Source organism: Coregonus clupeaformis, chromosome 34 (genome assembly GCF_020615455.1).
Source record: "Coregonus clupeaformis isolate EN_2021a chromosome 34, ASM2061545v1, whole genome shotgun sequence".
NCBI lineage: Eukaryota > Metazoa > Chordata > Actinopteri > Salmoniformes > Salmonidae > Coregonus > Coregonus clupeaformis.
The window spans coordinates 36,782,710-36,800,276 of record NC_059225.1 but is presented as its reverse complement, the minus strand read 5'-3'; the positions used below and the strand labels follow the sequence as shown (position 1 = coordinate 36,800,276).

The 17,567-nt window shown below is 43.5% G+C and overlaps 1 protein-coding gene and 1 long non-coding RNA gene across 2 annotated transcripts in view; both read right to left on the bottom strand.

The window, feature by feature from the left end:
- Positions 1–4,510: 4,510 nt before the first annotated feature.
- Positions 4,511–7,060, bottom strand: LOC121549585. Its single transcript, XR_005996839.2, has 3 exons — positions 6,912–7,060; positions 6,392–6,457; positions 4,511–6,227 (listed from the first exon to the last, which is right to left on the bottom strand). It is a non-coding gene; the product is annotated as an uncharacterized LOC121549585 (long non-coding RNA).
- Positions 7,061–15,215: 8,155 nt separating this feature from the next.
- The window catches only part of LOC121550070 (rho GTPase-activating protein 21-like), a 66,409-nt gene continuing 64,057 nt past the window's right edge, over positions 15,216–17,567 (bottom strand). The window contains exon 22 of the mRNA XM_045210357.1: positions 15,216–17,025. Coding sequence (XP_045066292.1) covers positions 15,451–17,025 — 1,575 coding nt within the window. The 3' untranslated portion in view covers positions 15,216–15,450. The remainder of the gene's footprint in view (positions 17,026–17,567) is intronic.

The window sequence follows — 17,567 nt, the reverse complement described above, 5'->3', positions numbered from 1 at the left end:
AGCCGTCCCTGTGAGGGAGACATACTATAAGAATGGTGTGCTGGTGTTACAATATGATGGTGGCATTGCATACATACAAAATATAAAGCATGCATGTTAGGGATGTGTATATTTCCCTTTCAAGACGTAGTGATTCATATCTAGATATATGGGCTTCGGTCCGATACAGGAACGTACGTTTTAGGTTGACCCTACCTAACCACACTGAGGATGATCACAGTTTAACACAATGTACATCTGACGATGCTGTTGGCTAGCTCCGATATGGCCTGCTTAACCCCTTAGACTCTGCCTCTCAAATGAACATGCAGATAATAATATATAATATAATAATAATATGCCATTTAGCAGACGCTTTTATCCAAAGCGACTTACAGTCATGTGTGCAGACATTTTAACGTATGGGTGGTCCAGGGGATCGAACCCACTACCCGGGCATTACAAGCGCCATGCTCTACCAATTGAGCTACAGTGTAGTTAAATACAATTTAAAAAAGTTATGGGGAGGCAATATGTGTGAGGATAACTAAGTACAGCTTTGCCCAACTAAATCTGCAGAATCCACACTGTGACCTACAAGATCAGAATGCACACAGAGATGGTGCATTGACTGCAAAATGTACACTTATAACACACAAAAACATCCAGTACCACATTTCATTACCTCACAGAACATAACTTCTGCGATGAAGTATAAGTGGGTGTCTGCGTCAAAGTCCTTGTCCCGCCGTGCGATGACCCTGAATATCTTCCTTATGAGGGCCTCTTGGCACTTGGAGACTGCAGGATGAACAAACTTGGAGCCTTCTTGTCTCACCCTGGACGATCCTGAAGGATCCAGCCACTTGCTCATCCAGACGTTTGTGACTGTGCCGTCGGAAAGCTCTCGGTATGCAATGTAATAGTTAAGTGGAAGGGTACTGTTACTCATGTGAATTGTAAGCAAATTGTAGTTGAGCGACTCATCAACACAATCATTTCTTCAGACAAGAAAGTTGCCTCAATGTCTTCGTCAGTGAGGGCATCAACATGGCGGTGGAGAGCAAGTGTTCTGGAAAATACCACGTAATAAAGTTCATTCTTTTTTATTGATCAAACGTTGTATTCCAATTGCAAAATGATGCATCATCTATGAGGTGGAATCCAAGTACATACCTGTCATATGACAAAGACTCCAGTTGTCAGAATCCGTCTGAGCCTGGTGCCATTGTGATGGGTACATGGCGGTCCATTCACTCAGATCCCAGACGTTCCTGAAGGCATTGCTGCAATAAAATTCAGGATTTTGTTATGTAGCCCTTTACACTCGTACCGTCAACATTTGCAAATGTTTTGTTGTCCGAGTAAGGGAAATGCTGTAAATTTAAGAGGACTATATATTTCAAAAGATAAGACGTTGAGGATTATAATAAATACACTTTGATGTCATACAAGCAAGCAAAACACCCGTGAGTCCAAATGTGTACATTTCCATATCATAAATCTCATGTCATACACAGTGTCAATGTTTATGATCACTATGTTTGATGTACAGTTACAAGATGACATGGCACCATACCCTGGGTCATTCTGAACAGAATTCACTGTGGCACACACATCTGAATGGACTCATAATGACCTTTTAGTTGAAGACTTATTTCTTTGAGTCATAAAAGTGCATTGAAATTACTTAGGAATTGTGCACACTTTGTAGAGGTGTGGCCACTTGGAGACACCAGTTAGTCCTCTCACTCAAATAAACCCATGTAATTTTCCAGGAATATTCTTATCACGTACTGATCATATTCAGAGTATTTTCAAATTTTGTTAATATTTCTGCTCCTGCTATTGTTGTGTCCTCACCTTTGGTCTAATAATTTTCCCATAATCTCCAAACTGTTCCCTTTCAATTGCTACCATGGTTATGCATATGCATTTCATATTTCTTCTGTAAGAAACATTTCAATTTATCCCTATACATATAGGCCAATTCCCACGAGTGTAAAGGGTATACCACAACCACAATGTGTTTTGGAATTGACATAAAGTGCATTCGGGAAAGTATTCAGACCATTTACCTTTTTCCACATTTTGTTACGTTACAGCCTTATTCTAAAATGGATTATTTGTATTTTTTTTTACTCATCAATCTACACAAAATACCCCATAAAGACTAAGCGAAAACAGGTTTTTAGAAATGTTTGCGAATTTATAAAAAAACTAAAACAGAAATACCTTATTTACAAAAAAACTAAAACAGAAATACCTTATTTACATAAGTATTCAGGCCCTTTACTATGAGACTCGAAATTGAGCTCAGCTGCATCCTGTTTCCATCGATCATCCTTGAGATGTTTCTACAACTTGATTGGAGTCCACCTGTTGTAAATTCAATTGATTGGACATGATTTGGAAAGGCACACACCTGTCTATATAGGGTCCCACAGTTGACAGTGCACATCAGAGCAAAAACCAAGCCATGAGGTCGAAGGAATTGTCTGTAGAGTTCCGAGACAGGATTGTGTCGAGGCACAGATCTGGGGAAGGGTTCTGTCGTGGAAATTCTACACAGGGACACTCAAAGTCAATCTTAAATCAATCATAGTTTATTATCAGCGCGATGGAGAGGTTCCAACCAACTCAATGCTCCGAGTCTGAGAATGAGTTTATTACAGAGAATGAAATAATGTTAGTTAGGGAGCCAATAAACCTACTGAAGCCGTTCATGTTTGAGCCGATCAATGCCCCAGGTCAAAGAGTTTGTTCTCGTAGCAGTAACACAGATATGCCGCCTGAAACACCTCAGCTAGAGGGTCGGTGTAGCGGTGACACAAACTGTTGTGAGTCCGGATACTGCCAGATAATGGCTAAAGAGTATGAGTGTGTGTTGTAGAGAGATGATGGCGATACAGCACAAAATCCCAGCGGATGGTGGCTGTATTATATCCAGTCAGAGGTTCCTGTCTGGATGGCGATGTATGTATTGGACGTGTCACTAATCCTTATGAAGGACTTCCTGGCAGAAGAGGTTACTCGACCAGTCAGCAGCCGATATGCCAGTGAAATAATTGCTGAAATTTTGCTTGATTATAAATTGTTTAAAGTTAATATCAGTAGTAGGTAGGTGCTCAATATATATCATCAGTATCCTATAACGATGTTTATCACACACGCTGTTTGGCGCGATGGTAACTCATTTACCTTTTGATTAGACGACCCGGAGTTCTAATCGCAGAAAGCATCATGATTCATGAAATCTCATTCTAACCAATAATGGGGCGTGCTCATTATAAATACATTGAGATTTAGTTTCGGTATCAGACTAACTTTTATGATTTTGTTTGCAGAGCATACAGGCTGGCAGTTTATCGCCAGTTCCCCCTATGGGCACAATGGAGAATTGGACGAGGTGTACGGCGTCTCATCCCTACGTGTGTCGTTTCTTCCATAAGGAGCGCATACCCAGAAGCAAAGGCATTTACGTAGGGTTTGAGCTTGAATAAAACCAGTTCATTTAGTGTCTAGCCTGCTGTAATTTTTTTCAGCACATAGACCTAATGCCTGCGCCTTATGAACAAATAGTATTAGTTAGCTTGTCCACTATAACAGGTTCAAGCGTAACCAGATAAACTTGCTTTGAAGATAAAACTAATTTCAACACGCACTAACCCAGTGTCCCTGTCGCTAGAGTAGTGACTTCGACTAGCTTTGGCTGCCATCTATTGGAAAGGAATGGTAACTACACTGGGCAGCTAGTTGACAGTCGAAATAGACGTTAAAAATATATGCCATTTAGTAGACGCCTTTATCCAAAGCGAACTGGCTACATGGTAGTGGAAACAGATCATAGAAACAGGATTACAATTTTGATATCATCGATGGTCAGTCGCTTGCATCTATAGCTCTGTCTATGAATTTGAGAGTGGTTACATTTCTTCAGCCCCATCCCTCAGCTTTATACCAAAAGAGGAGCAGGGAGACACTTTGTTATTGTTTCTACTGCTGATTGCCATTTTAAGAAGTTAAGTTAAGATTAAATACACACCAAAATATGTTACAGATACTATAAAAATGTCCCATCACTCATACAGTTAGTGAATACACAGCATCCAGCACAGCAAACAATCAAATGTATTTTACATCAAAATAATAACCACAGTGGTTATAGAGGGTGCAACAGTTCAACACCTCAAAAGCAAACGTCAGTTGGCTTTTCATAGCTGAGCATTCATAGCTTGAGAGAGTCGAAACAGCAGGACCGGGACAAGGTAGCACATCCGTTGAAACGGGAAAGAAAATCAGTGGAAAAACAATTCCACTCCGATTCCCTTTATGGATGGGTGTATTTTTGAATTTGCTGTTGAATGGCCTGCTTCTTCTCCATTTTCGGAACGCCAGCCCGCTCCCCCAAAGTGATCGATAGTATACAGGTGCAGCTCAATAAATTAGAATATTGTGGAAAAGTTAAGTAATTTCAATAATTCAATTGACAAAGTGAAACTCATATCGTGGATTAATTACACAAAAAGTGAAATAGTTCAAGCCTGTATGTTTTAATCTTGATGATTACGGCTTACAGCTCATGAAAACCCCAAATTCAGTATCTCAGAAAATTAGAATATGACATAAGACCAGTGAAAAAAGGAAATGTAATAAAGACATGTCGGCCTTCAGCCTATGTTCTTGTACATGCAGTCAGTACTTGGTTGGGGCTCCTTTTGCATGAATCACTGCATCTATGCGGCGTGGCATGGAGTCGATCAGCCTGTGGCACTGCTGAGGTGTTATGGAAGCCCAGGTTGCTTCGATAGTGGCCTTCAGCTCGTCTGCATCGTTGTGTCTCGTGTTTCTCATGTTCCTCTTGACAATACCCCATAAATTCTCTATGGGGTTCAGATCAGGCCAGTTTGCTGGCCAATCAAGCACAGTAATCCCATGGTCATTGAACCAGGTATTGGTACCTTTGGCAGTGTGGGCAGGTGCCAAATCCTGCTGGAAAATGAAATCAGCATCTCCATAAAGCTTGTCAGCAGAAGGAAGCATGAAGTGCTCTAACATTTCCTGGTAGACGGCTGAGTTGACAGTGGACCAACACCAGAAGATGACAAGGCTCCCCAAATCATCACTGACTGTGGAAACTTGACACTGGACTTCAAGCAACTTGGATTCTGTGCCTCTCCACTCTTCCTCCAGACTCTGGGACCTTGATTGCCAAATTAAATGCAAAATTCACTTTAATCTGAAAAGAGGACTTTGGACCACTGAACGACAGACCAGTTCTTTTTCTCCTTAGCCCAGGTAAGACGCTTCTGACATTGCCTCTGGTTCAGGAGTGGCTTGATACGAGGAATGCGACAGTTGTATCCCATTTCCTGGATACGTCTGTGCGTGGTTGCTCTTGATGCACTGACTCCTGCCTCAGTCCACTCCTTGTGAAGCTCCCCCACATTTATGAATGGCCTTTGCTTGACAATCCTCTCAAGGCTCCGGTTATCCCTGTTGCTTGTGCACCTTTTCCTACCACACTTCTTCCTTCCACTCGACTTTCCATGAATATGCTTGGATACAGCCCTCTGTGAACAGCCAGCTTCTTTAGCAATGATCTTTTGAGGTTTTCCCTCTTTGTGGAGGGTGTTGATGTCTTCTGCACAACTGTCAAGTCAGCAGTCTTCCCCATGATTGTGAAGCCTACTGAACTGGACTGAGAGACCATTTAAAGGCTCAGGAAACCTTTGCAGGTGTTTTGAGTTAGTTAGCTGATTAGTATGACACCTTGAGTCTACAATATTGAACTTTTTCACAATATTCAAATTTTCAGAGATACTGAATTTGGGGTTTTCATGAGCTGTAAGCCGTAATCATCAAGATTAAAAAAAATACAGGCTTGAAATATTTCATTAATGCACAATATATGAGTTTCACTTTGTCAATTGAATTATTGAAATTACTTAACTTTTCAACAATATTCTAATTGATTGAGCTGCACCTGTATCTCTCACTGTGATGATTGTGATTCTGAGCTCTCAGGTTCATACAGCGAGTTATGGTCTTCACTGATCTCACTCTCCGTCAGCTCCATCTGTGGCGTATAGGGTTCAGGACTCGGTTGTATACTGATGGTCGAGAGCGCAATCTAGCTTGGCCCCGAGCTCTTTAGTGATAGTCCCGGTGGACCTCTTCTCCACCGCAGCACAGGAACACTCTGGCACCCAGGGGTCAGTTTGGCATACTCTACTAACAGTTCTTTCCTGTTGGTAAAAAACAATTAAGGCATCTATTAGGCTATAGTTATATTCAATAATCACTGCATATACTGTATATTGTCCATTTTATATCCAAAATGGCATCAGGGATGACAGATTGTGTCTTGAAATTAACAATAGCCTTAGAAATAACATGGATTTCCATGTACCTCCTCTGCCTCCTCCTGCACATTCTCCTTCAGGATGAAAACCTTTTCAGGGATGAAGACCTCCTCCTGAAAACAAACAAACGTTTTGTTAAGACAACTGAACCCAAATATATCAGTTGGCATTAACAAGCTACCTGTCTTGTATGCTTTGTCAACACACACAGCAAATACAGGGACATTTATTTTTCAGCAAACATTAGCTATGTCAACTTCAGTCTAGCTAAATGAGGTGGAGCTAACAAAACATTTCAAAAACAAATCTGTCAACAAAATCTATTACAGTACTTTGACTATCTGAGGTGAAAGATAGCTACAGTAACTAAGTTAAATGTAGCCTATGACTCCTTTCCATTCGGAAACTCCCGGTTGCCGCATCGAAAGTGCCCTTCATCGCGAAGTCTGCCTCCGAGAAGTGCTGTCTGCAGATCATGCTAGCTCGAGCTAGCACGTCCTTCCTCTTAAGGACATGGAGCCACTTGTTCAAAAGTTGTGGGTCCTTGGGCAGCCGATGGTAGCTTACCGAGTTTTTTTTTTAAGTAGCCAATTCATACAGCCTGGCACTATACAGTTCATGTTTGAATTACTACTTGTTGTTGCCCGCACCAAACCTCACTGTCTTCAATTCAAACTCAATACCACAGACAATTAGATGATTCTGCCAGTGACGCACTGGCGTCTTCTTCTTCTTCTTCTTCTTCAATGAGGTTTAACTGCGGTTGGCATCCAATTTGTTGCATTACCACCACCTACTAGACTGGAGTACAACTCCCTTATAAATTGCTTGAAAAATACAATAAAATTAAGAAATACCCTACCATCTAACTACACTCACAAATTCAAAATTATTATTAATAATTAACACCACCCTTCTCCACTATTTAAATATATATTTAAATATGTGCCATTAAACCCCTACAACTCATCCAGAATGCCGCAGCCCGTCTGGTGTTCAACCTTCCCAAGTTCTCTCACGTCACCCCCCTCCTCCGCACACTCCACTGGCTTCCAGTTGAAGCTCGCATCCGTTACAAGACCATGGTGCTTGCCTATGGAGCAGTGAGGGGAACGGCTCCTCCGTACCTTCAGGCTCTGATCAGTCCCTACACCCAGGCGAGGGCATTGCGTTCATCCACCTCTGGCCTGCTGGCTCCCCTTCCTCTGCGGAAGCATAGTTCCCGCTCAGCCCAGTCAAAGCTGTTCGCTGCTCTGGCACCCCAATGGTGGAACAAGCTCCCTCACGACGCCAGGACAGCGGAGTCACTCACCACCTTCCGGAGACATTTGAAACCCCGCCTCTTTAAGGAACACCTGGGATAGGATAAAGTAATCCTTCTACCCCCCCCCCCAAAAAAAAAAAAAAAAAAAAGTATAATTGTAAAGTGGTTATCCCACTGGCTATAGGGTGAATGCACCAATTTGTAGTCGCTCTGGATAAGAGCGTCTGCTAAATGACGTAAATGTGCCCTTGAGCAAGGCACTTAACCCTAATTGCTCCTGTAAGTCGCTCTGGATAAGAGCGTCTGCTAAATGACTAAAATGTAAATGTAAAAATGTTAATTTCTACCTAATGCCCTCAACCTGAAATGATGGGACATCACCACTTAACACTCCCTGTAACTCTTCTGATGTCAAGTCTCGCACACCCAAATACCTCTCTGTAGCTGCCACCACAACCTCAATTTTCTTCGACTTACGTTCCATCCCTGCAGTACAATTAATAACAATTTCTATAAGCGCTAAAAATCCAATCTTACTGAAACATATATCACTTGTTGGCCTATCCCTCTGTACTGGTACATATCTACTACTCTCACCACTCCTCCCCCTTGACCCCTCTTCCTCTACTTTCTTCACTGCCTCAGCATATGACAACTTCACTACTCTTACCCTGGAAACCTCAACCTGCTTCTCTCGCACGGGACATTTTTGATCCCCAGCCCAATGGCCACCCGTACAATTAGCACTTACCACTACTTTCCTCTGTAGCTCAATTGGTAGAGCATGGCGCTTGTAACGCCAGGGTAGTGGGTTCGATCCCCAGGACCACCCATACGTAAAAATGTATGCACACATGACTGTAAGTCGCTTTGGATAAAAGCGTCTGCTAAATGGCATATTATTATTATTATTATTACTTTCCCCAATGCTACACATTCCTTTGTCTCATGCCCTTCTGCACACTTCTCACACCTTGGAACCTCCCTCCTACATACTGCTGCCACATGCCCATAAGTTTGACACCTGTAACATCGTAATGTATTCGGCACATAAGCTTGTACAGGATAACTTATATATCCTAACTTCACTTTGTCTCAAAACTCAAAAGAACAAACAATGACTTCTGTTTCCCCACTCTCGCCACCCAGCTTTGACATTGATCGAAATGGTGGCGCTTGGCTTCCACGTCCAAATTCAGCACACACAACATTCTATAATAGAATTGTGTTATTTGACGTGTCAAATTAAAAGCAAAGACCCAAACGGCGTTCCATACACAACAACCAGAGTGACAGGTACAGTACAAGTACCACTGCTATCGATTACCAGAATGACAGTATAAACAACACCACTTCTACAAAAACACATTTACATTACATTTTAGTCATTTAGCAGACACTCTTATCCAGAGCAACTTACAGTTAGTGAATGCATACAGTTTTTTTTCTTCTTTTTTTTTCATACTGGCCCCCCGTGGGAAACGAACCCACATCCCTGCCGGCCAAACCCTCCCCTACCTTGGACGACGCTGGACCAATTGTGCGCCGCCCATGGGTCTCCCGGTTGCGACAGAGCCTGGACTCGAACCAGGATCTCTAGTGGCACAGCTAGCACTGTGATGCAGGGCCTTAGACCACTGCGCCACATGACAATTTTGACCAAATGCTGCACACAAACCTGATTGACAGGTGAATGTATTGTAGCTGCAAGACAAATACAATCCAGATGTTTCCAAACCCTGAATAAAACTGCAATAAGATGCAAGTGATTGGAAGCTGATATTTGATATAAAACTCATGAGTTGTCCTCCTTTCCTAGAACTGCTATATTGCTTTCAGGGAAAGCAAACCGACCCGTCTCTTCCAGTCCATCTTCTGTGGGAAGGGCCGATTCTCCATGATTGTCAACATCATTCAGTGTGCATCCACACACGACAAAACTCTCTCTCATGAAGTTCTCTGCCATCGCCAAGCAGGTTGGTCTCACTCACCCTGTCAACATTTCACTCAATCTAGGCTTAGAGTTGACTCTAGGATTTTTGGGTAACACTTTACTTGACACCTAGCGTCATAACACATTATGATATGGTCCTAACCATGTCATATGTCATAAAAGCTGACATAACTTGTCATAACCTGTCACAATATGGTCATAACACTGTCATGACCCATATATTTACACCTGTTGTGACATATTGTTATTTTATGGCTGGTTATGACACCACATTTTTTTTTTTCCCGGCCAAGAAGTTTCCTTTTGTTTTGAAATGTTGTTTCTTAAATCCTTTGTTGTTGTAATTAATTATTTAAAGTCATGTTTTTACACTTTATGACACTGTCAAGAAGCATTATGAACATCCTGTGTCACTTTACTTGGACTAAGAAAATACACTTTGTGACTGTCATGAAGCATTATGATTATATTGTGTCACTTTACTTGGACTAAGAAATTACACTTTATGACACTGTCAAGAAGCATTATGACCATCAGAATCATATATGCCAGATAGGCCTATCACGTACATGCCCTTAGGTCAGTCATCATCAGTCAAAAAGAGGTTGTCTTGTCCTGCTCCAGAAATCTGCTCCTGCATTCATCCCAGTCATCAGCAACAGATAATTGGGGTAGGTGCATGTCTGACATCAATGTGTGTGCAATAACAATGATAATTCAATATCGTCAATCTCAGAAAATGTTATATAACATAAAAATACTGTTGACAAGTAGGCTATGGTGTAATGAAATGTTTTGCCTTGTATGTAGGTGTCATAACCGGCCATAAAATAACGCAATATGTCACAACAGGTATAAATATGTCATGACAGTGACCATGTTATGTCAGCTCTTATGACATGGTTATGACCGTATCATAACGTGTTATGACACTAGGTGTCAAGTGTTAACGATTTTTGAACTTCTCTCTATTATGGTTGAAAGATGTAGTAGTCAGTAGCAATGCCCTTCATCACCCTATAGGTGTCACTGTTGACAACAATTCCATTTGTCTAATGTCCATCTCTCCAAAAACTGCACTTATTCACTCCCCCTCATTGATGAGGGCTAGTGTGAGAAATATGGTGGAAACTGTAAACGAACACCCGTACAAAAAGTAACGTTGCAGTAGTTCTATTCTCGGTCTATTTAATTTAAACTAATTTAACCTAGAAATGAAATTAGTTGCTAATGTTAGATGACATACAGTATATAATTGTTTGTCATAACATATGGTGGCTCTAGCTCTATCGATCTCTGAGTAAATGGGAAAAAAACTGTTACTTCTGTCCCGGTTCTCACCGATTTTGTCAGCTCATACCGCAGTTACACCTCCAACACTGCCAAAATGCCAACACGGGATAACGCTCGATCTGATCGAATCGATGCCTTCGAGTGGGCGCTATGGACAGGAAAAAGTATTGATTGTGTGTCTATAAAACCTTGGTTCAGTCTACTGACTAGAGTCCCTAGAATAACATTTATTAATTTGTTTAACGAAAAGCTAGGTCATAGCAAGTGTTGCTAGACTTTACTGTTGTCAAATAGCTTAGAGTGGGCCCAATGGACACACTTCGGTACAAATCATAGAGATAGATAGAGGACTCTTCTTTGTATCTGTACCACTATACCATCCGTGACAGCATGGGCAGCGCCATTGAGGCTATCTCCATTTTCTTCTTCACGCCTGGATGATCCCTCCTGATGATCCAGCCGGGTCATCAGGAGGGATCAGCCAATGAAGTTGGAAGGATCACCCAGTTGACTACATTAAAATGGTGAAAGCCCTCAATGGCGCTGCCCATGCTCAAACAGCCTTTGGCCACTAGAGGCCTCTATCATTCTCTGGTAGAAATATTGCAGTGTACAGGCTAGTGTGAGAAAAATTGTGGAAACTCTCTCAATCAGGGGGAGTAAACAAATGTGTCTGTGAGAAGTACTATGAGTGTTTCCCAAATGGCACCCTTACTCCCTATATAGCACACTACCTTTGACCAGAGCCTATGAGCACTAATCTCCTTTGTTGCCTCAGGTGGTCCAGGTGATCCCGACCAAGTCTCTAGAGTCTCTGGCCCCTCGGCTGGTGGGGCGCGATGGGAAGCCTCTACTGAAGAACGGGGTCATCGACGACCAGGCTCTGGAGAACTACCTGTCTGAAGAAGAGCTGCTGCATTAGTAGTATGTATCGGACATCGGTCCATTTTACCCCAGGAGGTATTTGCCATCCAAACAGTCTAAAAGATTTAGCCAGTTTTCTGCTATTTCTGATTTATTTATTTAATAGGGACATATATTGTATCTGTCCCTATGAAATAAATAAAAAACATTTTTCATTGCACTATCATGCTTTAGCTTGCGTTAAATCCCAGCATCACCGGTGTCTCGGTTTTTGACTACTTTATGAACTGCTCCCCTTTCTAGGATCTTCTGAATGTGATTGAGAATCTCAGAACCAAGCTCCTGGCTGAGTGGCGGAAAAACTTAGTCCAGGAGATCACAAGGCGATGGGAGACTCAATGCTACAGCAACTCATGGAGAGTGAGAAACTCAGGAAGGAAGTGTTCCCGAGCTTCACACGGGGCTCAATCATGCCTTCATTATTTCCACTAGGTTAGCAATACTTGTTTAGTGTTCTCATGCAAAATGGCTGCCGTGCAACACCCATGTTGGTGCTACACATTGGTGGTGGATAGGGTGTATTGCTGTACCATATAGTATGTAATTCCTTTTCAGATGTAATGAATAGCATTCATGTAGTTATTTCCACTTCAATTGTAATTCCACTGTGTTTTTGCATTTGTCCACACCAATAAGTTGTCTTCCAAATGATCTTATTAAAACAGTACATTGTAAATGTGTCCAGTTGTCAGGTGGCTGAGCTGAAGGAGAGCGACCAGAAAAAGCTGGAGAACTCATTTGAGATGTCCAAGGACGCCGTAAAGGACCACGCCTACCAGCGGGCCCTGGATGGCGTGGAGGACGATTACGTACCCCTTGACGAGTTAATCGCTGAGCAGGAGAAAGTATAGGTACTAGACCAGGGGTAGGCAAACCTTTTGGCTCAAGGGCCACATTGAGTTTTTGAAACCAAGTGAAGGGCCACATACTATATGCGTGACAAAACATGTGAAGCCTTTATTCATTTTCACATTGACACGCAACTACTAGTGTACTGTAGGTATGCATATGCTTGCAGAACAATTCTACCCTTGTACCATCTCTACCCTTGTTTTTTTTTTTTTTATCACAAATTTATATAATTTAAAACATCACAGACACAGTCAAAAACACACAGATCCTGCATCTCTACCCTTGTAAAGTACAATCAAACTTACAGTCACAATATGCAAACTTAAAAATAGATATGTATTATATGACTGGAGACATGCTAAATGTAACAGCAGATGTGTAAAAAAAACGATTCTAAAATTTGAGTGAAACATATGGTAAGAGCATCTGTTTAATTTGGAATGGTCTGTTTTTGAAAGCATATTAAGGAACAATTCTCATCTCATCTGGCTGTTATGATGCAATGCAACGTAAAAAATAACTTCCCACAGCTCAGCAAGCAGCCCTCAGAAATATGAGAATACTTGACGCACAGAGAAATGTACATATTGTTTTAAAATGACAATTGTCAGTCAAAATAATGAATATACATTCCCAATATTGGTAACAATAGGAGAGGATGAAACCGTCAATTCCTTAAATGTCTTCCTCTTGTACAATTAGTTATGCATTCTTCAATAACATTCAAGTGAATGTACCACAGTCCAGGCTTTCAACCTCCCATTTAATTTGTGTCCTGTCATTCGCACAAAACCACCTATGAATGTTTCTGTCACATTCTTGTATTACTAGGGTTTGAGGATATAATAGAGCACAAGGATAGAATACCATTTTTCATGTCTGTTCCAGTACAAAGTCACCAAGTCAACTAAAGTGAGATTACACACACACACACACAAACGTGTAACTTTACTCCGGTTACATTTGAGTCTATACACATATGTACAGTAGAGATATATATAATGAGGGAAAAAAGTATTTGATCCCCTGCTGATTTTGTACGTTTGCCCACTGACAAAGACATGATCAGTCTATAATTTTAAATGGTAGGTTTATTTGAACGGTGAGAGACAGAATAACAAAAAAATACAGAAACACGCATGTCAAAAATGTTATAAATTGATTTCCATTTTAATGAGGGAAATAAGTACTTGACCCCCTCTCAATCAGAAAGATTTCTGGCTCCCAGGTGCCTTTTTATACAGGTAACGAGCTGAGATTAGGAGCACACTCTTAAAGGGAGTGCTCCTAATCTCAGCTTGTTACCTGTATAAAATACACCTGTCCACAGAAGCAATCAATCAATCAGATTCCAAACTCTCCACCATGGCCAAGACCAAAGAGCTCTCCAAGGATGTCAGGGTGAAGATTGTAAACCTACACAAGGCTGGAATGGGCTACAAGACCATCGCCAAGCAGCTTGGTGAGAAGGTGACAACAGTTGGTGCGATTATTCGCAAATGGAAGAAACACAAAAGAACTGTCAATCTCCCTCGGCCTGGGGCTCCATGCAAGATCTCACCTCTTGGAGTTGCAATGATCATGAGAACAGTGAGGAATCAGCCCAGAACTACACGGGAGGATCTTGTCAATGATCTCAAGGCAGCTGGGACCATAGTCACCAAGAAAACAATTGGTAACACACTACGCCATGAAGGACTGAAATCCTGCAGCGCCCGCAAGGTTCCCCTGCTCAAGAAAGCACATATACATGCCCGTCTGAAGTTTGCCAATGAACATCTGAATAATTCAGAGGAGAACTGGGTGAAAGTGTTGTGGTCAGATGAGAACAAAATCGAGCTCTTTGGCATCAACTCAACTCGCCGTGTTTGGAGGAGGAATGCTGCCTATGACCCCAAGAACACCATCCCCACCGTCAAACATGGAGGTGGAAACATTATGCTTTGGGGGTGTTTTTCTGCTAAGGGGACAGGACAACTTCACCACATCAAAGGGACGATGGACGCGGCCATGTACCGTCAAATCTTGGGTGAGAACCTCCTTCCCTCAGCCAGGGCATTGAACATGGGTCGTGGATGGGTATTCCAGCATGACAATGACCCAAAACACACGGCCAAGGCAACAAAGGAGTGGCTCAAGAAGAAGCACATTAAGGTCCTGGAGTGGCCTAGCCAGTCTCCAGACCTTAATCCCATAGAAAATCTGTGGAGGGAGCTGAAGGTTCGAGTTGCCAAACGTCAGCCTCGAAACCTTAATGACTTGGAGAAGATCTGCAAAGAGGAGTGGGACAAAATCCCTCCTGAGATGTGTGCAAACCTGGTGGCCAACTACAAGAAATGTCTGACCTCTGTGATTGCCAACAAGGGTTTTGCCACCAAGTACTAAATCATGTTTTGTAGAGGGGTCAAATACTTATTTCCCTCATTAAATGCAAATCAATTTATAACATTTTTGACATGCTTTTTTCTGGATTTTGTTGTTGTTATTCTGTCTCTCACTGTTCAAATAAACCTACCAGACTGATCATTTCTTTGTCAGTGGGCAAACGTACAAAATCAGCAGGGGATCAAATACTTTTTTCCCTCACTGTATACTTTGTAAAAAAATAATAAATAATACCTTGCTAAGGTATCTACATACATATGTAAATACATTCTCTCCTTCGCTCATGAACACACTTGTACCCTCAACACATCCTTGCTGTTTCATAGATACTGATAGAATCACGAGCGGATGACTTGTGCTCCTGACAGTTTGTGTGGGTGCGCATCGTCAGCTGCCAGGTTGAGGCTGGCTTTGTTTTTGCCTTGCGGCCCATCTCAGTTCGCTTGCTCCCTCACCATGGGCTGAAGGCCTGGGGAGCCAGACGAAGAGGGGCTCTCTGGGGTGGTGCCCTGGGCTTGTGCCTTGTCCCCCTCTGGGACAACTTTGGGTGGGGTGTCTATGCTGAACTCTGACACTCCGGCCCGACATTGCTCGCGGGTGATCCAGTCCCCAATGGAGAAGTCCTGAGAGGAGCACTTTGGCTTGAGGCGGTCCATGGCTGACAGCTCAGCCGCCTGGTCCACCCCGCCTTGCTCCCTCCAGTCATTGATGATGGACAGTTCTGCAAAGTCCCGCTGGCCACCCATGGTGTGCCTCCGCCGGATGTTCTTCTTCTTGCTGCGGGTCTCCGGGGAAGACCGACTCGTCTGGGCACCCAAGCCAAACATGTCATTGGCAGATCTGCGCAGACGGAACTTGAGCCTCTCTGTGATCTTGAGGTGCCGGGCGGGCTCAGGAGGGTGCTCCAACTCACTGCGGGAGGAAGAGCTGAGGCTGCCGGTGGACCGCCCCTTCTTCATCACCTCCAGGACGCGAGACAGTCGTGTTGACTCCGCCCTGCCCTCGACAAACTCCCAGCTGCCGGTCCCACCCTCTACCGATGACTCGCTGTCAGTCTTCTGCCGCAGGGACTGCCTGGAGAGTGTGTCACACTCAATTAGCCTGTGGGTGGGGAAGAAGCAACAGGGTTCCAGTTTCGGAGTCGTGCTCCCGTCAGCTGCTGCAGGATCAGGCTTTTCTGGCCCATTCCCAGTCTGGTTCGGTTCTAAGGCAGGCATGGTTTGGATGTTGCCACCCCCTGTGGCGAACACAGGGAAGTCGCTCTCACTGTCGGTCTCCATGGGCCGGCCTTCACTGATGAGCTCACTGCACTCGTCATCTGCCTCGCACCCACCCTGAACCTCTGGACTGAGCGTGCTCAAGTCTGCTGCAGTCAGGAAGGTGATGGATGAGGTGGTGGAGTAGTCCGAGGTGATGGAGCTCATCTCTGTCCCAGCTGATGCCCCAGGCCCAGCCACTGATAGATCAGGAGCAGTAACTCCTGACATCCACTTCTTGGGTCGTGCCCTGGGCACGGAAGCCCCGGAGCTCATGGTGCCCAGATCAGAAGTAGGCTCATCCAGCTGGGACGGGTCTGAAAACGAGGATATTCCAAGCAAGGCGGTGTGGTAACTGAGGCTGGGGGAGCCAGAGTTTTTGGGTGAGGGGGAAGGGGCAGGTGAGGGCTGCCTTGACGAGGGCTTCTCCCTTAGAAATAAAGAGTTCCTGTGCTCCTTTTTGCCTTTAGGAGTGAGCTCGATACCTCTCCTATTCACCTTCTCTCCTGTCCTTGCTTGCTCTTCTGCTTCAGGGCTGGCACAGGTCCCTTGCTCCACATCCATTTTAAGGCCTCTGTGATTCTGCTTCCGGACAGGGAGCTCCTTCTTTGGGAACACAGAGTCTAGGTCATCATCGGAGCTACTAGGCTGCGGCTTGTCCTTGGGCTTCTTTCTTTTGCGGTTGGCTGCATCAAAGACCGAGGAGACCAGGTGTTCGCGGCTACACTGGTCCTTCCCGGAACCCCAGGAACCCTGTAAAGAGGGAGAGAAACAAGTCAGTACTTATACCACAGAAACCCCCTTGGGAGAACAACACATAGAAAAATAAAATCTAACCCCTGCCTGTGTTCTTGACCAACTCGTACTCCACCTGTTCCTCTGAAAATGCCACAAAGCAAAAGGGTGGACAGAGAGAGGAACATTAGTGACAGGAGGACAATTACAACTGAACCATGCCAGCCTTTCAGCAACAACAGAAGCAGCAACAGCAGCACACTTAAGCAGTCCAGCACGGGAAGCTTGATGTTCTGCATGAACTCGTGTTCATAGCCAAAGCTGAGCAAGGCAGCCAGATGACAGCAGTGCGGTAATAAGCATCAGTTCCTGCACGAGTTTCTCCTGAAGCTCAACTGTCTATGATGTGAGTTATCCCTTTACTGAAGTGAAATGTCCCAGACAGTAAAGATTGGACAGACTTCTGAAGTTTGGACCCAACACAGTTTGATGTTTGACATGAAATGCTGTGTTTATAATGTTGCTTGTTTGTTTTGTTTGTATTGAATATTCACAGACTA